Source organism: Anabrus simplex, chromosome 1, assembly GCF_040414725.1.
Source record: "Anabrus simplex isolate iqAnaSimp1 chromosome 1, ASM4041472v1, whole genome shotgun sequence".
Classification (NCBI taxonomy): Eukaryota; Metazoa; Arthropoda; class Insecta; order Orthoptera; family Tettigoniidae; genus Anabrus; species Anabrus simplex.
In genome coordinates, this window is record NC_090265.1 from 1,219,139,066 (window position 1) to 1,219,164,158 (window position 25,093).

General features: G+C 37.9%; 1 protein-coding gene across 7 annotated transcripts in view; it reads left to right on the top strand.

Moving 5' to 3' along the window:
- Atpalpha (sodium/potassium-transporting ATPase subunit alpha) overlaps nt 1-25,093 on the top strand; it is a 324,453-nt gene that overhangs the window by 212,757 nt on the left and 86,603 nt on the right. For all 7 annotated transcript variants that reach the window (XM_067137567.2, XM_067137572.2, XM_067137569.2 and 4 more), the window contains 4 exons: nt 42-153; nt 1,874-2,199; nt 10,272-10,520; nt 10,790-10,928. In XM_067137567.2, the coding sequence (XP_066993668.2) occupies nt 42-153; nt 1,874-2,199; nt 10,272-10,520; nt 10,790-10,928 (826 nt within the window). The remainder of the gene's footprint in view (nt 1-41; nt 154-1,873; nt 2,200-10,271; nt 10,521-10,789; nt 10,929-25,093) is intronic.

Below are 25,093 nucleotides of genomic sequence, written 5' to 3' on the forward strand. Positions count from 1 at the left end.
ACTTTTTTCTTCTTGTTCTAATGGCAGATGTGTAATTTCAGGTGTTCAGTATGACAGAACCAGCCCAGGATTCAAGGCTCTTGCTCGCATTGCTACTCTGTGTAATCGAGCTGAATTCAAGGGTGGCCAAGATGGTGTTCCAATTCTGAAGAAGTAAGTTTTGTTTCATCCCTTAAATTCTAGAAAGAATTCTTTTTTATAGTGGTTTTCATGTTGAAATTGATTTTTAACTTATCAGTTACATGCAGTTAACTAAAACCACACTTTCAAGTTTTGTATACCATATATAAATTGTACGAAATTGTGTTGATTATCATCCCAGTCAATATTCAACATTACATCCAATTAAGATTAAATTTTAAATACACATGTTGTACTGAGGACGACACTATGATCTTAAAGATAAACGTCCATTCTGTTCAGTCAGATGGAACCGTGAAATGAATCCAGGCACTTGAACAATGCAGTTTGCTTTACGTCGCATTGACACAGGTAGGTTTTACGGGGATAATGGGATGAAGGCAGCCTAGGAGTAGGAAGAAAGCGGCTGATGCTTTAATTAAGCATTTGCCTGGTCTGAAAATGGGAAACCATGGAAAACCATCTTTAGGGCTACCAACAGTTGAGTTTGAACCCACTGTCTTCCAAATTCAGGCCCACAGCAGCGCGCCTCTAACTGCACGGCCAACTCGCTCAGTCCAGACTTGATCTTTGTCATTACTGTCATTACCGGCCCATCATCCTAGAAGTAGGATACCAGTCGAAGAAAATTCACCATGCCTGCGATTGAATTTTTCCAAAGCTAACAAACCAATTTTATTAAGATAAAGATCAATGAAGAGTGCAATTTTCCTGTTACTTACGCCAAGCCTTGCATCCCATGCGCATAAGAAATGTTCGAATACTGTGGGAGTTATTCACGTTTTCGTGTTGGAAGTGTACTTGTATGGAAAAGATCGCACATTCTTGAAACCTTCCGGATTGAGTGCTTTTCCAATAACCAGTGGTGCCATCTTATTAGTCTTAGTTCCACTTTCATTACAGCACAGGAGAACTGCAAGCCTTTCCTTGTTAAGTTTGCCGCCGTGACACTTTGCACCCTTAAAATCCAGGGTTTTATCTGGAAGAAGATGAAAAATCAGCCCCGTTTATCTGCATTAAAAACATAGTCAGGAGTATAGTCTTTCAAAATTGCAGGAAGCATTGTAGTTTTCCATGTTTCAGTAGTTTTGCACAGTGTAGCATCAATATCCAGGCCAGCAGCTTCACCTCCCACACATCTATAAACTAGGTCATATTGATTCTTGAATCTGTCAGCCCAGCCATTAGATACCGTCAAGTCCCATCTTCTGTGTGTAATGAATGTTGCCTGAGCTCAAACCACAATACAGTCTATCAGCACGTTTGAAGCTCACGCTTGTAACTTGCTTGTAAATCTCCTTTACTTTATTCACAAGCTGTGAGGGAATATTCCATCTGGTAGGTGTAGTACTGCTGAAAATATTTTTTCCTCTTTGACAAAAGTCTGAAGAGCATGTGTCCATTCAGTAGACTACGAGAAGAAATGGATGTAAAGAAACTGGAATTGCTGAGAGAACAGATCTATTTGAGGATGGCAGTGTGTGAAGATCTGGAGATGGGGTTTCTGTGTTTATCCTTCTCTCTGTATGTTGCTCCCTCTTCCCACATTGACCTGTCGTGTGTTCCTATTCATGTTCCTATCTTTCTTTGAATGTCTTGATTTGTCTCTTGTTCTTTTATTTCTACTTCATAAATAATGGAAGAGTGCATATAGTTTTGCTCTTTTTTTGAAAAATATCAATTATCTGAATAGGGCATTGTGATGTATTTTGGAATTTATTTTTCTTTTCAGAGAAGTGAATGGTGATGCATCAGAAGCTGCTCTTCTGAAATGTATGGAATTGGCTTTGGGAGATGTTTTGTCCATCCGTAAGCGTAACAAGAAAGTATGCGAGATTCCATTCAACTCCACCAATAAATACCAAGTATCAATCCATGAAACGGAGGATCCTAATGATCCTCGTCACCTCATGGTAATGAAGGGTGCTCCTGAAAGAATCCTGGACCGTTGTTCAACAATTTTCATTGGTGGCAAGGAGAAGGTGCTGGATGAGGAAATGAAGGAAGCTTTCAATAATGCATACCTGGAATTGGGTGGTCTTGGAGAGAGAGTGCTTGGTAAGTCTCCAGCCATAAATTTAGTAGATCTTGCCTCTTCGCCCTGCAGTAAAGCTCACAGCATCTCTGCTGTTGACTCTCCGCAGCATGGTGTTATTTTGTTGTAACAATTATTAGTAGTGATTCTAACTGTTGACAAGATTTTTTGTAGTGGCACAGGATTGGTCCGGATAGACCTGGGGCTTAGCTGTGTTTGTTGATTTAAATTATCCTGGGTATATAGGAAAGAGCCTGCTTGGCAGCCAAGGAGGCAGGGAGGGAGTTTGTGCGGCGCTGTCATTTGAACTAGTGCCTTGGTGCTTTTAATGCACTGCAGCCTTTTTTTTTAGCCAACTATAAGAATGAAATAAGACATGTAGGGCCTACAGAAAATGGAGATAATATTCAACAGTATGTGTATTACAGGAAATTATCACATACCCATTCCAGGTTGATTTGATTCATGAAAAAGATATCCAAATTATATATATTTAATTTATTATAAAGTTTCAGAATTTTATTAAGAGAATTCTTATGGGCTTCTGTGTGGCATTTCTTAATGTAAAATAAATTATTGAACCTGCCAGACTTCCAAGGAACGTAAAATGATATACTTCCAAATAAATTTTCATTATTAATTTTGCTATTCAATATTTTATATAGAAATAACATCATGGACTTTTTACGTCTTTGGAATAAAGTTTTAACACCAAAGTGTGATAACATTGTGGAGTAGGACAGAAATGTCGGGTACTCGTGTGACTATTTCCAGTACACATACTTTAAGAACGGCTTTTGTACTGTATCACTTTGATGTACTTAGTGTCTGAAGGACTCCAGATAATAGGACCATATTTTAGTTTCTTACTAATGAGTTGTATAAAGTAAATAACGTTTTGAAAATTTAATGAATTTTGAAATATGAAACCCAAATTCTTATAGGCTTTATTAACTATATATTCAACATGACTTCCAAATTTCAAATCAAAATTGAACTGAATACCTGAATCAATCTCTTGTTTGACTTCCTTTCAAGACTGAACCGTTGATGTTATAAGTATACCCGATGTGCTGGCGACATCTTGTAAAAGACATTTTAACACATTTATTTACATTGAATGGTAATTCATTTTCTTTACTCCACAATGAAATAGCATTTATATCATTTTGTAAATGTTTAGTCATCAGTGGATTTAATTGAAGAAAATGCTTTCAGATCATACTTCAGACTTAGACACGATATCTACAACATCATTTACACAAAAATTAAAAACAGTGAAGGTTCTAGATTTGACCCTTGAGGTACACCTGAATTGGCTATAAAATTGTGAGATGAATGTCCTTTATAACACACATATTGTTTTCTGTTAACTAGGTAAGATCTTATCAAGGAGTAAAAGCCCTGAGAGAAATTTAGAGAGTCGATTTTCTTCAAAAGTATATCATGTTCTCCTTGAAGGAGAAATGAGGGTGGAATGGGACTTTGTCTGAATTTCTGTTAAGACCTAAGGGGTTACTACTTTGTCGAAAGCTTTTTGAAAGTCAGTAAATGCAACATCAACTTGGCCTCTCTCATCCAAATACTCTGAAATATACTCTGAAAATTGGATTAAATTTGTGGTGGTAGAACTTGGCATGAAACCATGTTGACGAATAGAAATAATAGGTTTTACATGATTCATTATTCGTTCAAAAAGAATACTTTCAAATAGCTTTGCAGTAGTTGACATTATAGTTCATCATCATCATCATCATCATCATCATCATTAATGTACCTCTCCAGTCGCCCGGGTGTAGGTAACAAGCCTCCTCCACTCCTTTCTGTCCTTCCACTTTTCCTGCTCTATTACTTCCACCACAGCCAATCCAGCTTCTCTAATGTCCTTCCAAATCTGATCCATCCACTTTCTTCTCGGTCTTCCAACTGGTCTCTTTCCCTTAACTTCTCTTTCCAATTCCCTTCTTGCTACCCATTCCTTTCCCATTCTTTTTACATGTCCGAACCATCTGTCTTGCTTTCTGTATGTTCTGTACTAATGGTTCTATATTTAGCTCTTCTCTGATTTTAATATTTTGAATTCTATCTCTTCTTGTCTTTTTAACTGATATTCTTAAAAATTTCATTTCTACTGCTTGGATCTTACTATCTTGTCTCTTATTAGTTACCAGCATTTCTAGTCCTTATGTTACAATTGGTATGAAATACTGTTTATATAATGTTAATTTCATTCTCTTGAGTACTTTGTCATCCCATAAAAGCTCTCTGACTTGATAAAATGTTGCACCTTAGTCTGTTATTAATTTCAGGGTTGATTTCATTACTTCCTGTAATAATGCTACCCAGATATGTAAACTGTTCTACATTCTCTAACTGTTCTCAGTCTATGTTCACTTGGCTTCTCATTTTCTCTTTTCCACAATGCATGGCTACAGTTTTCTTTTTACTAATTACCATTCCAAACTCCTTCAGATTTTCATTCCAAACGTCCAGTCTCCTATGTACTTCCTTTTCTCCCTTTCCCCAAATCACCACATCATCTGCAAATACAAACACATTCACTTTATCACAACTGATACTCTGCTTTACTTGTTTTATGGTTTCACTCATCAATGTAATAAACAGTAATGGCGACAGTGCACTTCCTTGCTTGAGACCTTTTTTTGTATAAAATGTTTGTCAGCACTTCCCACTTGTACACTGCTTTTACTCTCATGATACAACATTTTTATCTTGTTAATTAATGATTTTGGTACATTCCTTTTCAGTAGGCATTCCCACATGTTTTCTCTTAACTGTACCATAAGCTTTTTCCAAATCCAACAATACGAATATGATTTCCTTGTTCCTTTCCAGATGTTTTTCCATTATCGTTCGCACTGTAAATATCAAGTCTATTGTTGATCTATTCGGTCTAAAGCCATATTGTTCTTCCTCTGTGTTTCTATTATATCCCTCAGACTTTTGTCTATAACTTTGTCCATTATTTTTAGCCCATGTGATAATAGGGTTATATTTCTATAATTTTTCACATTTCTTCCTATTTCCTTCTTTTGAATAATGATACAATGCTTCCTTGTTGCCAATCTTCAGGTATCCTTTCATCCTTCCATATGGCATTCAGGGCTCAGTATAGCCACTGTAGTCCAATGCTTCCTGCTGCCTTAATCATATCCGCATTGAATTTGTCTTTTCCACTTGCTTTACCTTTGGTCATTGTTTTCAGTGCCCTTTCAAGTTCCAACCATGTTATCAGGTTCTCTTCTTTTTCTCCATCTATTGTTTTCATTTTCTTTTCTCCTTCCTCCGAGCAGTCGTCCTCATACAATTTTTCAAAATACTTTACCATCACTTTCTGAAGACCCTTTTCGTCATGTACTATGGATCCATCTTCTCTCTCTAATGCCTTATTTATTTATTTATTTATTTATTTATTTATTTATTTATTTATTTATTTATTTATTTATTTATTTATTTAGATTTTATTACTCTGTATAATAGTTTCTGATTTCATCGACTATCTTGCTCAATTTTGTTGGTAAACTCTCCCCAACATTTCTCCTTTTCTTCCTTGATACTCTTTACCTGTAGTTGCAATCTTTTGTATTCCATATGTAACCTTTCTATCTTATTCTCATCCATCTGATACATTTTTTGCTTTTCCTTATCCATTTCATTCTTTTATTTCTTTTTTTATTTTGTCTGTCCACCTCCATGTCTCCTTTCCCTTAACCTTTGATTTTGTTTTTCTGAATTGTTAATCTATATTTAAAGCTATAGCCAACAACAAGCAAGAATGTTCCCATTTAACTATCAGTATAAGAGAAAATAACCACTCCAGCTAGTAAAGACCTACACGGCAACATTCAGTTGTGAACTTTTTATTATTTCTTCAACAAAAGTATGAAGACCGTGGACCCACTTTGTAAACAACGAGATTAATGGATCCAACAACTTTATCATCTACACAGCACCATACTATAGTTCAATATTACAAGTTTCCAATAAGATAGTTTCAATGTAGTATTAATTAAGCTACTAAGGTTAAAATGGACCTTTTTCTTCAAATTTAAATTGGGTTGCTTTTAATCGAATTTCACTCTTACATTGATACTGCAACTCAAGATTCAAATTTAGCCATAGATCTTCTTATGTGAATATAGACTAGTTGTTTATTTTATAACATTTTTCATCACAGTGCAATATCACACCAACATTATTCATTTCTTCGCAAACATTTTAAACAAGCTTTAATTGTAAATTATCAATTAAGAAATAACAATTTCATATTTTGTAATACTCATTCTTAATATTATATTTTGACCAAAACAATCAGGATCCTGATTTTTGTCTTTTAGTTATGAGTGTAAAAAGGCTGATGATGCACTTATAACGGGCGAAACATGTCCCCATGGTCGCTAACCCACGCTCCACAGTTCAGAGCCCCTGGGGCCCCTTTTAGTCGCCTCTTACGACAGGCAGGGAATACCGTGGGTGTTATTCTACCGCCCCCCATCCACAGGGGGATCCCCTGTGTAGCAGTGAATAGCTTATGCTTGAAGAATGTCTTCATAAGTGTTGATTCCATACTTGAATACTTCCATACTTCCTGTTAGCTCACATATCTTTCTTACATTTACCAATAACCTTCTCATATCCTTCAATTCTGTTTCAAATTCTCACATTGAAATCACCCTTTAGTACCATCCTATGCTTGCTGTTGACCCTGATTATGATGTCACTCATTGCTTCATACCAAGACAATTCTCTTCTTAATTCCTCCAACTGCTAAATCTACCCTCTATATTTCCTCCTTTACATGCTTAACAGAAACTATTTTGTGTGCAGTAGTATTCTTCATGAACAGTCCTACCCACACTCTGCCCTTCCCTTTTTTTTAAGACCTATGAAGATTACTTTATATTTTCATGTCTCTTCCTCAGTATCTCCCCTTACCTGAATATCATTTATTACTTTTACATGGGGATTGAAATTGACTTGAGTACATTTACCAGTACTGAATATGATTCTGGTTTACATATTGTATTTAATCCAGAAATGTAGAGATAAACAATATAGAATAACATAGAATCATAGAATATCAATATTACTTATATTCTTTGATCAGCATAACCTATAGTTTTACAATTAAGAGATGAAAGTATATGATTTTCCACCTGTTCAATACAAATTCAAATGTGATATTACAATGAAATGTCACATTTTGTTCATAAATATTAGGGACCGGTTTCGGCATATCTATGCCATCATCAGCCTAAAGTTAGATACACAAGGACACAAGTAAATTACACATGTCAATACACAAATAAACTTTCTAACATATTGGCAATTCATAATAGCGTTGATATATACAAAATTTTGAATGTATAAAAACTCTCAATTATACCTCTTATAAAATTTACGATAAGGTAAAATGATCTATTTACAATTCTGTGATATCTATTACCTAGTGATGTTTTGTGTTACAATTGTGTGTTAAATAACAAAAGATGTCTTTTAAAACACTTCTGTCTGAACAGCTTATACACCTAATAAAAATTTGGGGTATTGACATTCCTATAGTATTAAAATTTAAGACATCACATAAAAATACTCATGTAAATAAAATTAGTAACAGTGTCCAGTATTGTTACATTGTAAAAGAGAGTAGAAAAGTTTGTATATATCAACGCTATTATGAATTGCCAATATGTTAGAAAGTTTATTTGTGTATTGACATGTGTAATTTACTTGTGTCCTTGTGTATCTAACTTTAGGCTGATGATGGCATAGACATGCCGAAACTGGTCCCTAATATTTATGAACAAAATGTGACATTTCATTGTATATCACATTTGAATTTGTATTGAACAGGTGGAAAATCATATACTTTCATCTCTTAATTGTAAATTTTTTTTTCAATACGGACCAATTATGAAGTTTTTAACATTAAATAACCTATAGTGACGTGATCAACTATGTTTCTATTTTCAAAGGTGCCTTTTAAATAGCCTAGCGAAGTGAAGTAGCGTAATAAGTTATTTATTATTTATTTACATAGTTTACGCCCACATTGGAGCACTTAAATCAAATCCAAATACATTTACGTTAACAAAGAATTAACTGAAGATTTAGCTTGCATCATCTTCTTCCTTTCCCAAAACCTCTTCATTCTGGCTGACCTGGCTGCCCTTTCTTCATCAGATATGACATATTGTTTGTGTTGTACAGTTTTTAATGACAATCTTATTTGTTTGTTCTTGAGAATCCTTTTTTCTTCTCTATTTTCAATTTGCTTCATTGTAATATTCAGCTCTTCTAAATCATTCTGAACTTCTTTAAACCAATTGTTTTTTGTTTTACTTTTCCAAAAGTAATTAAATAGTTGTTTTATTATCCTATTATCATTTAATCTAGAAAGATGACAGAAAAAGGCAATTCTTCTTTTTCTCATCGTATCTATTATAGATTCACTTTCCCCATAAACCACTGCATTAGGCAGTAATCTCCATTGTCCATCCATCTGATGTTTTTTATTAATGATTGTTCTGAGTATCCTTCTGTCAACCTTTTGCAGTGTATCAGTTGTTGCTTTGGTGTTCAATTTAAATAGTGTTTCACAAGCATAAGTCGCTTCAGGTTTAATGATGGAACAGTAATGTTGAAGTTTAGCATTTATTGAAAGAGATTTTTTCCTTGTACGTTGGCCATGTAATTCGTTGTGCTTTTTTTAACTTAAATGTTCTGCTTTCTATTGATGATTTTTCATTGGTGTTCCAAGTTATAATTTCACCAAGATATTTAAACTTATTCACAATGGTTGGTGCTGTAACAGGGAAGGTTGGCATTATTTCTGTTATTTCATATGAAATTTGCAATCCAACTTTTCTTGCTATGTTAATTATGGATGTTTTAAATGCACTTCTATGGATGACTAATCATTTTCTTGTGGTTCTGTTGTCTGTAAATATTCAAGCGGGTATAGATTATGAATGAACATTAATAGCACGAATTCTATTATGGAAAATATTTTCAACAAAATAAACATTTTCAGTATGTTCTCTGTACAATCCACATTTACATGAAACTGAGTTCGAACTGAATATGATCCTAGATTTTACTGTATCGACCTTGAGACTCAATTCTGGACTGAGTCTCCGTTTACATGGTGTTTACATTAAACACACTAACACTAAACACACTAATTAACACCTTCCAGGCACACTCTCTTGGCTGACTCAGCCAGTTCTACGTTCTTTCTTCCGTAAGCCCAATTACTATTAATAGCTCCGCATCAAATTCCATTTCGTTTGTAAAGTTGTTTCCAAGGTTTTCTTCACCTGCCAAATGGAAGTGGGACTCGGTTACTTCTGTAGATCCAAGGCTTGCTTAAAACATTCTGAGTATGCTTGGGTAAAATATCTGTGGAGCAGGATGCTACTGTACATATGCAGTCCCAGTGAAAATCTCTCCTTTAACAAGTTAAGGACCATGGTGGGTTGTATAGCCACCTGATCACAAGTGGGGCCATGACTCAGAATACTGTATGTCTCAGATGCCCACTCCTATTCCATGGCAACAGGTATCCTCACTCTCTGGACTACTTGTGACTGCAGTAACCCACACCACGAGCCAGGAACTTATTATTAAGCTTATAAATTGCATAAAATCTTGGAATTCCACAATAAGGAAATAGTTTCTCAAAATCAGCTTTCACTTCAGAAAAACTGTGGTCATACTGCCACCCCTTTTGCGCAAGTAGCACACTCACTGACCAGTTGCGAGTTTTCTTATAATAATTAATGAATTAATGGATTAATCAATTAATTAATGCAGTAACAATAAATTAGAAAATAAAATGTTCCCAAATGAAAACTCTGCCAGGAAGTCAACAATCCCCATGCATGATACATCAATAATATACAATATATCATCTTCAGTAATGAATCTCGAAAATGATCAGTAAACTAACCTACACCGGACCCTGTATTTTGGTATATTATACCCTGTGATAACACTTATAAGTTTTATTTATGTTTTTTCTCCTTCATAATAGAATAATAATAATTGATGTTGCATTTATTTTGTTTTTCAGGTTTTTGCGACTATATGTTGCCATCCGACAAGTTCCCCCTTGGATTCAAGTTTGATTCTGACGACCCCAACTTCCCACTGTCTGGTCTTCGTTTTGTTGGTCTCATGTCTATGATTGATCCCCCTCGTGCCGCTGTGCCTGATGCTGTTGCCAAGTGCCGATCTGCTGGTATCAAGGTCATCATGGTCACTGGTGACCATCCTATCACTGCCAAAGCTATTGCCAAGTCTGTAGGAATTATTTCAGAAGGTGAGCATTGTTGTGATTGTCTCTTCACTTTTTTGGCTTTGTATTTGCATGTAATTGAGGCTAAGAAGATAAAATTATTCAACATGTTAGATTTACTTATTTGACCTTTTTAATTCCTTTATGAATTTCTTCCCTTTCCCTGTAATAAAGAAAAATGAAAAGCTCCACTTTCAAAAACATTTTATTTTGTCATAACTTCCCCCATTTTTAAGAAAACCTCTTTAAGAAATCTGGGTTCATCCTTTGTAAATTCTGATTTTCTTTCAAAGGTAATGAGACCGTGGAGGACATAGCACAACGTCTGAACATCCCTGTTTCTGAAGTGAATCCACGTGAGGCCAAAGCTGCTGTTGTTCATGGAACTGAACTCAGGGACTTGAATTCTGATCAGATAGATGAAATTCTTAGGTCAGTATTTTCATATCCTATTGCTAAAAATGCACATTTATTGTTTACTTTTGATGATCTTAGCAACATAGGCTTGAATTGTATTTACTCTTCTATATTATGTATATTTCCTCAGAAATCATGAGAAAAAGTGAGGTACATCTTGCATTTGAAATCTTATTGTCCAACACTCAACTTGCGAGGTTGTATTTCTGGGATGTATATTGTATGGCAAGTGTCACAGATAATAATAATAATAATAATAATAATAATAATAATAATAATAATAATAATAATAATATTCGTGTGGCCTCAGCTACCATGTGCAGACATTATTATTTATAAGTTTCATATTCCGTATTGATTGGATTCAATGTAATAGATAAGAAAAATGTTCCACCGATCAATACATTTATTGTGGATGAATTATTACACTAGTACCAGTTTCGACCTATCTTGGCCATCATCAGCTAGCACACAAATTTACAGTCATGGGATAAATTACAAAGCAGTTACTTAAGAGCATCCGGATGTCTGATAAAAAATGGAAGTAAGATATATTGCAGTATGTTGCGTTAAAGCTCTGATTAAAAGTAGTGATGGTTAGAATAAACTAAAACCTATTGATTGAGCATGGACATGAGTACATAAACACATTAAAATATATATGGCACATCATAAGACACTAAAAATATATAGCACAATAAACACATTAAAACATGGATGTTATAAAACGTCTATTAAAATTTGAGTTCATGTTGCGTTGCATTCATTCTTCAATCCTCTTGTAGTTCATGTGTTGATTAAGTTGAATATCGAGAATGTTCTATGGTTGATATACTTTGTATTGGTATGTTATGAGAACTCTTGTCAGTAAAATTCGAAAATTAAGTTGATGTAGCAAGATAGGTTTTAATATCAGAGTAGTTGGTGGTGACACTTCTCTCGTCTATGTACGTATATGGTTGTTATCTGTAAAGAAAAGCTAATATGAGTATAGCGTATGTATGAAGGAATGCCTGGATGTATGTGTGAAACGAAAAATGTACTTACTGTTGTTGCTGTGGAGGTTGTGTACCGATATGTTTGGATATTTGTTGTGCTCTGCTGCGAGTACGTCTGGGGCTCGTGTGAGCTGTGTGGATGGATCTTGGTAGAGGGGATGGAGGAGTGGCTATTGTGAAGGTAGGGGCGGGGTTAGGTTTGTGATTCGTCGGTTTGTTATGACGTGTGTTTACTAATTTGAGATAGTCGTTTTTTATTGCAGGAATGACTTTGTCAAAAATGATACTGGTTTTCTCTGTAATGTCGTTAATGTTATGTTTGGGGTTAGCGTATAGATCCAAAGTAATATAGAAATCTTCGGTTATGTTACTTTGGATCAATACGCTAACCCCAATCATAACATTAACGACATTACAGAGAAAACCAGTATCATTTTTGACAAAGTCATTCCTGCAATAAAAAACGACTATCTCAAATTAGTAAACACACGTCATAACAAACCGACGAATCACAAACCTAACCCCGCCCCTACCTTCACAATTGCCACTCCTCCATCCCCTCTACCAAGATCCATCCACACAGCTCACACGAGCCCCAGACGTACTCGCAGCAGAGCACAACAAATATCCAAACATATCGGTACACAACCTCCACAGCAACAACAGTAAGTACATTTTTCGTTTCACACATACATCCAGGCATTCCTTCATACATACGCTATACTCATATTAGCTTTTCTTTACAGATAACAACCATATACGTACATAGACGAGAGAAGTGTCACCACCAACTACTCTGATATTAAAACCTATCTTGCTACATCAACTTAATTTTCGAATTTTACTGACAAGAGTTCTCATAACATACCAATACAAAGTATATCAACCATAGAACATTCTCGATATTCAACTTAATCAACACATGAACTACAAGAGGATTGAAGAATGAATGCAACGCAACATGAACTCAAATTTTAATAGACGTTTTATAACATCCATGTTTTAATGTGTTTATTGTGCTATATATTTTTAGTGTCTTATGATGTGCCATATATATTTTAATGTGTTTATGTACTCATGTCCATGCTCAATCAATAGGTTTTAGTTTATTCTAGCCATCACTACTTTTAATCAGAGCTATTTTAACGCAACATACTGCAATATATCTTACTATCATTTTTTATCAGACATCCGGATGCTCTTAAGCAACTGCTTTGTAATTTATCCCATGACTGTAAATTTGTGTGCTAGCTGATGATGGCCAAGATAGGTCGAAACCGGTACTAGTGTAATAATTCATCCACAATAAATGTATTGATCGGTGGAACATTTTTCTTATCTATTACATGTGCAGACATTTCGCTTTGACGCCATCTGGCTGTCTGCTCGTCAATTTCGACGTTCCGTTTTACTCTAGGCTCACTAGATAGCAGACCAAGTAAACCAAAACTCTCTTGGGCATCTATGTCTGAGATGCAATGAATTTTGTTGGGTAAACACCAGATGTGTCACCAGATATCTTTTATATGCTGACATCATACGACATGGACCGTCGAATGGAATTTTTTCCGCCCTTCAAAAATCACACTACCTCTGCCGGGTTGAACCCACTATCTTGGGATCCGTAAGCCGACACTCTACCACTGATCCACAGAGGCAGCTAGTGTCCCAGATATCACCAAGTGATTTTTCTTACTAACAGCCACACAGAGCAAGTCAAACAAGTATTTATGAATATTTGCATTGCTAGTTCAAGTTATTTGCCACATTTGCATTTGTTTGAAAACTGTTCCCCATTGAAGATAGTCCCATGGAACTTGATATACTCTACAAAATTGTGTACAATTGATTTATTTATGTATGTATTAATATCTGGCATGATTTCTTCAACATTGCTGTAATGTTTTTGTCTTGTTAAGATAGAGATTGGGCGAACGTTTTCTGAAACGTTTCAAAGAATTTAGGAATATTGCCTCAAGACTCTATTCTCATGAAGTTCCCTCCTGATAGGAGTGGTGTGGGGATTACGGAGAATTGACATTTATCCAGATACTTTAACCCCCCACAGTGTCAAAAGCTTGAGTTATATCTAGCATTGCTATAGATATGTTGGTTTCGTAATTTCTAGCTCTTCTTAAACATCCATCGACCAGTGAGTGATACATTTAATAAATGTTCCTGGCAGAGATACAAATCCCTCTGATTCTCACTGAAGTATATACATTGTCGTCTCAATATCCTATTTATATTCCATTCTATTAAACGCTTTATCTCGGAACGCACAGAAATTTGCCTCCGTTCGTAGGGTCATATCTCTCATCCTTACCCTTATAAATTAAGCTAGTTGTTGCTTTTCTCAACAAAGGGACCACTTCCCATTTCAGCATTACTTCTAGGAGTGCAGAAATTACCACTGAATATTGTAGTTAATTTTAGTGTCTGTACTAATATCTTGCCAAGTCCGGGTGCAAAATCAAATTTAATACTATTTAGAGATTGTTGTATATCTACAGAAATTTTGCAAGACTGCTCCAGATCACCCTGCTTTTAAAATAGGTTCATAATGTTAAACATAACAATGTTTTTATGTAGGCCTTGTCCATAACCGTGAATTAATTCTTTATGTAATAATAAAAACTGTTACTAGTCACAGGTTTTATTAAATGATTTATTCCACTACACGTTTCAGAGACTTTCCTCAATCATCAGGTGGTGAAATGGTGATATTTAATTGTTGATACACAAATGATAATATAATAAAATTCTTCCGGGCTGTTATGCCGTGGTCCACTCCTCTCGCTTCTCCCAGACGTTTCGACTACTGCTGCGGTAGTCATCTTCTGTGGCATCGTGTAGATACGCTCTCCTGTATCCCGCTGGTGACTGCAAAAGTTGTTTGGGAAGCAGCTGTATTTATATGTAAGTGTGTGGCCTCCAATTGGTTCGCGCTGTGCAAACCGACATCTGATTGACTATCTGAAAGCACGACCTCCGATTGGGTCGCGCCGAGCAGCTTGACGTTTGGTTGGCTATCTGAACACACGACCTCTGATTGGTTCGCGCCGGGCATGGATTCTGACTGGGTCGCTCCGAGAAGTCTGTCGTCTGATTGGATCTCGGAGTGCACGACCTCCGATTGGGTCGTGCCGAGCAATGGATCCTCTGGTTGGTTGACTGTAATGTCCCTGATCTTAGTAAACTTCGGCCGTATGTTATATAAAGGGGTGTACCAGGCCTTGCTGAGTTTCAGTCCTTCCTCCTTTCTATTAAAGTTATCTGGATGTTTATGTATTTCGATTGCTTCCCTGTAGAGACGGGCGTGAAAGTGGGATGTTGTGGCCAGTATGTCAGTATCCTCGTAACGGATCTCATGATTTCCGTCAAGCAGTGCATGCTCCGCTACTGCTGATTTGTCGTATTGTCCCAAGCGACAATTCCTTTTGTGCTCCGTCAGGCGAGTATTGACACTTCTGCCAGTCGTGCCAATATAAACAGCTCCACAGCTGCAAGGTATCCTATAGACCCCAGTAGATGTTAAAGGGTCACGTGGATCTTTGGCAGAACGTAACATGTTTCGTAGCTGTTGGGTCGGCTGAAAAATGGTTTTAACTTCGTGACGTTCAAGGAGCCTTCCAATACGATCCGTGACGTCCCGTATATACGGAAAATAAGCGATACCTTTCTTCCTGGGTTCTTCTCGCTTATTATTCGCTGGCTGTCTTCTGGGGTGGAGTGCTCTCCTGATCTCTTGTACCGTGTAGCCATTGGTTTGTAAGGCTAGATCAAGATGCCGTAGTTCCTTCTCGATGTACTCTGGTTCATAGACACGAAGGGCGCGATCCACCGAAGTCTTCATCATGGCGTGCTTCTGCCCAGGATGGTGATTCGAATTTTTGTTTAAATATCGGTCTGTGTGTGTTGGTTTTCGGTATACTTGATGCCCTAGGGATCCATCATTCTTCCTCTTCACCAGCACGTCCAGGAAAGCTAATTCTCCATCCTTTTCCTTCTCCACAGTGAATTGTATACGAAGATGAATACTGTTCAGATGTGTAAGAAAACCGTCAAGTGCCTCCTCTCCATGTCCCCATATTACAAAAGTGTCATCAACAAAGCGGAACCAACAGCTGGATTTATTTACAGCAGTCTGCAGGGCTTCCTCTTCAAAGAACTCCATATAAAAATTAGCAATAACAGGGCTGTGGGCTTCCCATGGCAACACCGTCTGTCTGTTCATAAAATTCATGTTTCCATTGGAAAAATGTCGTCGTAAGTACATGTTCAAATAAAACTATTGTCTCCTCTGCAAAGAGATGTTGAATATGTTCAAGAGTATCCTTGATTGGTACCATAGTGAACAGCGAGACGACGTCAAAACTAACAAGTATATCCCCCGGTTGTACTCGCAAGTGTCGCAATCTGTTTATGAAATGGGCCGAGTCTTTGATGTGTGAGTCCTTAGTCCCTACGTAAGGTTTCAGTAAATTGCTTAAATATTTTGCGACTTCATAAGTTGGAGAGCCAATGGTATTAACGATGGGACGAAGAGGGACGTCTGGCTTATGGACCTTAGGAAGACCATATAGTCTTGGACACAAGGCTTCTGATTTCTTCAGCTTCTTCTGTTCTTCTGGTGAAATAGAAGATTTCTTAATCAGAGTATTGGTCTTGCGCAGGATACTCATAGTCGGGTCACGGGGAAGTTTTTTTGTAGATCGATGGATCAAGAAGTTCTTTGATCTTATGTTCATAATCCATGGTGTTCAAGATAACAGTAGCATTACCTTTGTCAGCTGCTAATATGATAATACTTTCTTCGGCTTTTAAATCCTTTAGAGCAAGCCCCTCCTTCTTGCTAAGATTACGTTTTGGTAACTTGGCCTTGCAGAGTATCTTGGAACAGTCGTGACGCATTTCCTCGGAAACCTCTGGCGGCAACTGACGTATTCCTGATTCTATGTTGGAAATAATATCTTCTATTGGGATGGTCGCCGGTGTAACAGCAAAATTGCCTCCTTTTGCAAGAACAGTAGTTTCATCTTCTGTTAAACAACGGTTAGATAAATTAACGACTGTCCGGGCAGTGTCCACTCTGTCGATCGGATCCCTCGTCCTCATATTGCCACTTACACGTTCGTACTTTTTCTTCTGCCGTAGCGTATCCTTCTTCTCCTGATGTTCCATGGTGTTGTAAGTAATCCTGTCAATTCGGTCCCAGTCACTCCAGTGCATCGAGTTACCTGTCGTCAAATGTAGTGATAAAAGCCGTTCATCATTGAGGGCCAGTTCTTTACGAGTAAAATGAATACGTTCCCTAAGAAGGGCTTGTTCAGTCCTGTTATAAATTCTGTGTGCCGAAGGAGATGAAAAAACTCTCTTCTGTCGAAGAAATTGTGGAATAACACGTGTCGCGGCAGCGGAGTAAAAATGTAAGAGAGCACAGTAGATGGCATTTCTTCTTGCGAAGCGTTTCAAATTGACGACTTAAACGATAAATATCCTCCCCGTAGAGGTGGGTCATTAAAGTATGAAGGCTTTCACGGCCGGTGTCAATATAATAAAATTCTTCCGGGCTGTTATGCCGTGGTCCACTCCTCTCGCTTCTCCCAGACGTTTCGACTACTGCTGCGGTAGTCATCTTTATGAACAGACAGACGGTGTTGCCATGGGAAGCCCACTTAGCCCTGTTATTGCTAATTTTTATATGGAGTTCTTTGAAGAGGAAGCCCTGCAGACTGCTGTAAATAAACCCAGCTGTTGGTTCCGCTTTGTTGATGACACTTTTGTAATATGGGGACATGGAGAGGAGGCACTTGACGGTTTTCTTACACATCTGAACAGTATTCATCCTCGTATACAATTCACTGTGGAGAAGGAAAAGGATGGAGAATTAGCTTTCCTGGACGTGCTGGTGAAGAGGAAGAATGATGGATCCCTAGGGCATCAAGTATACCGAAAACCAACACACACAGACCGATATTTAAACAAAAATTCGAATCACCATCCTGGGCAGAAGCGCGCCATGATGAAGACTTTGGTGGATCGCGCCCTTCGTGTCTGTGAACCAGAGTACATCGAGAAGGAACTACGGCATCTTGATCTAGCCTTACAAACCAATGGCTACACCACGGTACAAGAGATCAGGAGAGCACTCCACCCCAGAAGACAGCCAGCGAATAATAAGCGAGAAGAACCCAGGAAGAAAGGTATCGCTTATTTTCCGTATATACGGGACGTCACGGATCGTATTGGAAGGCTCCTTGAACGTCACGAAGTTAAAACCATTTTTCAGCCGATCCAACAGCTACGAAACATGTTACGTTCTGCCAAAGATCCACGTGACCCTTTAACATCTACTGGGGTCTATAGGATACCTTGCAGCTGTGGAGCTGTTTATATTGGCACGACTGGCAGAAGTGTCAATACTCGCCTGACGGAGCACAAAAGGAATTGTCGCTTGGGACAATACGACAAATCAGCAGTAGCGGAGCATGCACTGCTTGACGGAAATCATGAGATCCGTTACGAGGATACTGACATACTGGCCACAACATCCTTCTTTCACGCCCGTCTCTACAGGGAAGCAATCGAAATACATAAACATCCAGATAACTTTAATAGAAAGGAGGAAGGACTGAAACTCAGCAAGGCCTGGTACACCCCCTTATATAACATACGGCCGAAGTTTACTAAGATCAGGGACATTACAGTTAACCAACCAGAGGATCCATTGCTCGGCACGACCCAATCGGAGGTCGTGCTTTCAGATAGTCAATCAGATGTCGGTTTGCACAGCGCGAACCAATTGGAGGCCACACACTTACATATAAATACAGCTGCTTCCCAAACAACTTTTGCAGTCGCCAGCGGGATACAGGAGAGCGTATCTACACGACGCCACAGAAGATGACTACCGCAGCAGTAGTCGAAACGTCTGGGAGAAGCGAGAGGAGTGGACCACGGCATAACAGCCCGGAAGAATTTTATTATATTGACACCGGCCGTGAAAGCCTTCATACTTTAACAAATGATAATGATCGAGAGTGAGTCGAGGCCCCGGAAACGGCTAGTGCCCCCAAAGAGCGACGCTCCATTCCTGGTGTTCCCATCATTGGAGAACTGTGAAAAGTGGGCAACCAGTGACTAAGATTGCAACCATAAATGCTTTGACCCTTAACAGCAAGACATAAGAACTAATAGAATGCATTTTACAAAGGAAAATTTAAATGTATCCTCCTAATTCAATACAAAACGTAATTCCATCATGGGGTGGAGCAATATAATTCGAACATGTTTTGACTTGTTTGAACCATCTGCAGTGAAATAAGGGGGTTAAACTAATTTATGTAATACAAGCTAAAAAAAAGTGCTAAAAATATAATGAAAGAACAAAAGAAAAAAGAAAATGACAGAAATAAAAACAATAATATACAATATTTACATCACTAGATGGAGCAATAAATAACTCGCTGAGACAAATTCAATTATAAAAGATTAATATAAAACTTGATTGAATCCAAAAAGTGTGCTAAAACTAAGGAAGGAAAATAAATGATAGACAGAAACGAAACAATAAGTGCTAATGGTGAGGTTGCGAACCTCTTAGTCTAAATATTTTAGTTTGATAACAATTCAAAAGACGAGACTAAATCACTGTGTTGAAAATTCAGGCTGACTAATATTTGGTCTTTGTAGAAACACAATCACGAATGGCTAGAAGGGGAGCATTAAAGCTTGAGAAACCAAGTTTGAGAAGAGACAACGTGCCAGGTGAAATGTATGTGATGGAAAAACGCCAGTGAATTAAAAATTTTAGAATAACACCATTCTCAATTTCTTCTTAGTTTAGCGGTCCTGTTCTCGAAGATTGTGTCCTATGTTGGTTAGGTGTATAAGCCTTATTTTAAATGGTCGGGAGGACAGCGACAAAATCGAGAAGCTGCGTTAGAGAAGTAACAGGTGCATGGTAAACTGTAAGTGGTCATAGTGGAAACTGTCAATGAAGTTCCAATCTGTAATGGGAAAAGCAAAGTTGTGTGAGAAACTTCGGCTGATTAGGAAAAATGTGAAATGGGTGTGAAGAAATCTTTAAACTTACGGTACTTAAAAGATGGTTGTCCTTTCAAACCAGCCTAGCCTTCTATAGTTAACGGTCCCATTCGTACAATCGAGTCTATTGTTGACTCAGCTGTGTTTGCGAAGATGGGAGGTGTGGAGGGGAAGAAAGGTGCAGGACTGCTGGTGGGAGTGGTGGTGAGTTGGAGAGATGGAGGCGGAGTTTGTTTTTATTATAGAAGTTCTGACCAATATATGGAATGAATGTTTCAAGTAGAATGTTCTTTTTTTTTTTTTTTTCATTGGTTTCATTTAAATTGTGTGAGGGGTTCATAAACTGATCTAAATAGATGTGGATGCTCTTGAACATTGAGCAAGGTGCCTTTTGCTCATAATGCAAGATCTTAATATCTTTATCTATTGATGCGTATTCATGGCTGGATGCTTATGATATTCACTCATAGCTGAAAAACGATTATATTTGAGAGCGTTGTGATGTTCTGTGTATCTTATGACAAAATTGCGGCCTGATTGACATACGTACACTATGTGATCAAAAGTATCCGGACACCCCCAAAAACATGCATTTTTCATCTTAGGTGCATTATGCTGCCAGTTACTCCATAGCAGCGACCTCAGTAGTCATTAGACATCGTGAGAGAGCAGAATGGGGCGCTTCACGGACTTCGAACGTGGTCAGGTCACTTGTGTCAGCAGTCCGTATGCGAGATTTCCACACTCCTAAACGTCCCTAGGTCCACTGTTTCCGATGTGATAGTGAAGTGGAAACGTGAAGGGACACGTAGAGCATGAAAGCGTACAGGCCGGTCTTGTCTGTTTACTGGCGGAGACCGCCGACAGTTGAAGAGGGTCGTAAAGTGTAATAGGCAGGCATCTATCCAGACCATCACACAGGAATTCCAAACTGCATCAGGATCCACTCCAAGTACTATGACAGTTTGGCGGGAAGCGAGAAAATTTGGATTTCACGGTCGAACGGCTGCCCATAAGCCACACATTATGCAGGTCAATGCCAAACGACACATTGCTTGGTGTAAGGAGTGTAAGTATTGGACGATTGAACAGTGGAAAAACGTTGTGTGGAGTGACGAATCATGGTACACAGTGTGAAGATCCGATGGCAGGGTGTGGGTATGGCGAATGCCCGGTGAACGTCATCTGCCAGTGTGTGTAAAATTCGGAGGTTGCGGCGTTATGGTGTGGTCGTGCTTTTCATGGAGGGGGCTTGCACCCCTTGTTGCTTTGCATAGCACCATCACAGCACAGGCCTACAATGATGTTTTAAGCACTTTCTTGCTTCCCACTGTTGAAGAGCACTTTGGAGATAGCAATTGCATCTTTCAACACAATCGAGTACCTATTCATAATGCATGGCCTGTGGCGGACTGGTTACGCGACAATAACATCCCTGTCATGGGCTGGCCTGCACAGAGTCCCGACCTGAATTCTGTAGAACACCTTTGGGATATTTTGGAGCGCTGACTTCGTGCCAGGCCTCACCGACTGACATCGCTACCTCTCCTCAGTGCAGTGCTCCGTGAAGAACGGGCTGCCATTCCCCAAGCAACCTTCCAGCACCTGATTGAACGTATGCCTGCGAGAGTGGAAACTGTCATCAAGGCTAAGGGTGGGCCAACACCATATTGAATTCCAGCATTACCGATGGAGGGAGCCACAAACTTGTACGTCATGTTCAGCCAGGTGTCTGGATACTTTTGGTCACATAGTGTAGCTGGAATTACAGGATTGGCATTCTAATTTGTAAATTCCAGAGTTCAAATATCTATTATTAATGTTATTATTGTTATTGTTGACAGTGTGTGGATTGAAAATGAGTTTGGAGTTGGTGTGGGGTGTTTTAAACGCTATTTTGATGTGTTTTTTTTAAATATTAGAAATTTGGTAAATGCTGCTATTATTGAAAGTGAATGTGGAAAACTTTTCTTTAGGAGTGGAATCTTTTTCTAGGGTAGTCTTGGGTCTGTTCTTATATCTATTGATGATTCTGCTGATGAAGGTTCTACTGAAACCGTTGTGTTCTGCAATGTTGTAAATAGTATTTTCTTTTTTGTAATTCTTGTGGGATAAAGGGAACAGTTAATGCTCTGAGTATCATGCTATTGTAAGCTGCTTTCTTATATATATCTGGGTGCACAGAAGTTTGTTGGATGGTATTGATGGTGTGGGGTGGGTTTCCTCTATACTGTATATTAAAGGATAAAGTGTTGTTGCAGTTGCGCATAATGGTTAAGTCCAGGTAATTGAGGGCTTTGTTTTCTGACTCTGTGGTGAATTTTATGTGTGGGTCAATGGAGTTCAGAAATGAAAAGTACTGTGTTGCTGTTAGTAACATGGGAGTTTAAAGTAACAAACATATCATCTACAAAGTGTGTCCAGTGTTGAATGCCGTTAATCTTGCCAGTGATGTGAGAATGTTCTAAATGATCGATGTAAATATCCGCAAAGATCCCTGAAGCTGGTGACCCCATGGAAAGACCTATCTGTTGGTAAATGACATTGAAAGTGAAGAAATTGTTATTCAATGTAAACTTCAGAATCTGAATAAATTCATCTATTTCATCTGTACTAAAATTGCTGAATTTTGAAAGATTGTTCTTGATCAATTGTATGGTGTTGTTAACGGGCACATTAGCACACATGTTAGCGATTTCAAATGAATGAAGTGTGTGGTGCTTGGATAAATTAAATTGTATAATTTTATTGCAAAATTCTATGGAATTTTTTTCCTGAATTATATTTTTCCCTTAACCTTTCCATTTGGTTTCATTCTTGCCAAGGATAGATATTGATCTCCTTTCCATGAGATATACTAATTCCTCACACTTTTCAGTTAGGCTAATTATGTTCATAGTCCCTATTTGAGTTTGTAGTCTTTTCCGTGATGTATGCATCACCACATGGCCCATCGTTTTGTCTAGGCCTGTGTGTGTCCTGTTATTTTTCAATCTCTTTCTATTCTTGAAAGCAACTACAGTTTTACTCTTTATACTGGCTTGCTAGGCCTCACGTACTAGAGGATTTTCTGTTAGGGTTTACTCCCTTAGCCTTTGATAGTCCCCTACCATATATACAAGGCAGCAGTTTCCAATGAATATATTTATGATAATTACTTTTATAATTTTTGTCTTAAAGCCACTGTAATAACCACTACAAAAACACCTACATAAAACCATTACAGTCGAACCTCGATAATTCGAAATCGGTTAATTCAAAATCCCGCCTAATTCGAAGAAGCTCTCGTTCCCGGAAACATGAGATACAGTTTTGCATGTTATTTCAATCGTTTAATTCGAAATACGGATAATTCGTAATTCGAAGTACAATGTCGGCCCCATTACCGAAATTCAGACTTTTAATTCGAAACTGCCTTTACATTTTAAAACAATAGTATGTTACAGAGTAATTTCAACTCGAAATTTATCCGCTCCGCGTCATAATAGAACGCGCATTCCGGAACGTGGAGGGGTAGCTTTCCGCACTTACACTCACTTCGGTGGGTCAACAGTGCGCTTCATGATTGCTAAGTTGAATGAAATCGGAATTCTTGTTTGTTCAACCTTTTAAGGAACGCCGTAATATCACGCAACATGCAGTGTGCGGGAAAACAGAATCCGCGAACACTGGCGATGCCGACAGTTGACGAAAAAACGTGGCAAATATAATAAATTCGTAGGCACCGAACAATATTGACATTGCCGGTGAAACTGCATTGCTTTATTTTAATGCGACCCCAAACGGTCTTATTGTTTTAAAGGAGAAATTGCCAGCCTGGAAATCGTACAGTGTGAGGGATGGGGGTCAAAGTAGTGCGTTGCAATGCACATGGAAGCGAGATACTTTATTCCCTCGTCATAGGAAACTTCGATAAGACACGATGTTTTAAGAGCGTCCGGCACTTTCCATGCCAGTACAAAGCATCTTCTTCTTCTTCTTTTATGACCACATAGGATCACTTTAGTCAGTCCGTCGTTCAGGTCTCTTTGAAGGGATTGTTCGGGCTTTGCGGTCCTCCCAGTACTTCTTCAGACGCTCCGATCTTCGTGCCCTTTCCTCAGTTGAAAATGTGCGTGTTGTTGGTTTGTTTTGTGTAAGGGTAAAGCGGAGGTTTGTATTCTTGAGTTTTGTATTCAATTTTATCTTATTTTTGGTGTCTTCTGTTGTAAGGCCTATTTCCTTCAGATCCTCTCTTACTTCTCTGATCCATTTACATCCTGTTGTGGTATTTTTTGAGACGAGATTGTGTTGTACTAGTTGTTTCAGAAGTCTCGAGTCCTGCATCCTCATGATATGTCCAAAGAATCCCAGTCTCCTCTTACGCATAGTATCTGTAATGGGTTCTAGCTCTTTGTACACGACTTTGTTAGGTATTAACCGCCACTGTCCATCTTTCTGATATTTTTTGTTGATACAGGTTCTTCCAATCCTCCTTTCAATTTTCTGAAGTCTGTCAGTCTTTGATTGTTTATTCAGGTAAAAGAGTGTTTCTGCTGCATATGTAGCTTCCGGTTTTATAACTGTGTTGTAGTGTTTTATTTTTGTATTTATTGATAGACATTTCTTTTTGTAGATATCCCATGTTAATTTTTGTGCTTTAGCTAATCTATTTGTTCTTACTTGGATTGAGATTTTTTCATTTAAGTTATGTGTTATTACTTCTCCAAGATATTTAAACTGAGTTACTATTTTGATTTTATTACCATTTATGGTGACTTCTTTTAGCTGTGTTGGTTTTTGGGGCATAATTTCTGTTTTTTCAAATGATATTTTGAGGCCAATTTTATTTGCAATGTTTTGAAGTTCGGATATCTGGGTTTTTGCTTCTTTTATGTCCACTGCTAGTAATGCTAAATCGTCAGCAAAACCCAGGCAATTTGTTTTGATTTTTCGGCCAATCTTTATTTTGGGGGGACATTTTCTAAACCATTCCCTCATTACCATTTCTAGAGCACAGTTAAATAATAGTGGTGAGAGCCCATCTCCCTGCCGTAGTCCAGTTTTAATTTCAAATGTCTCTGATGTTTCACCCCTCAACTTCACTTTTGACTTGGTATTGGTGAGAGTCAATTTTATCATGTTTATTAATTT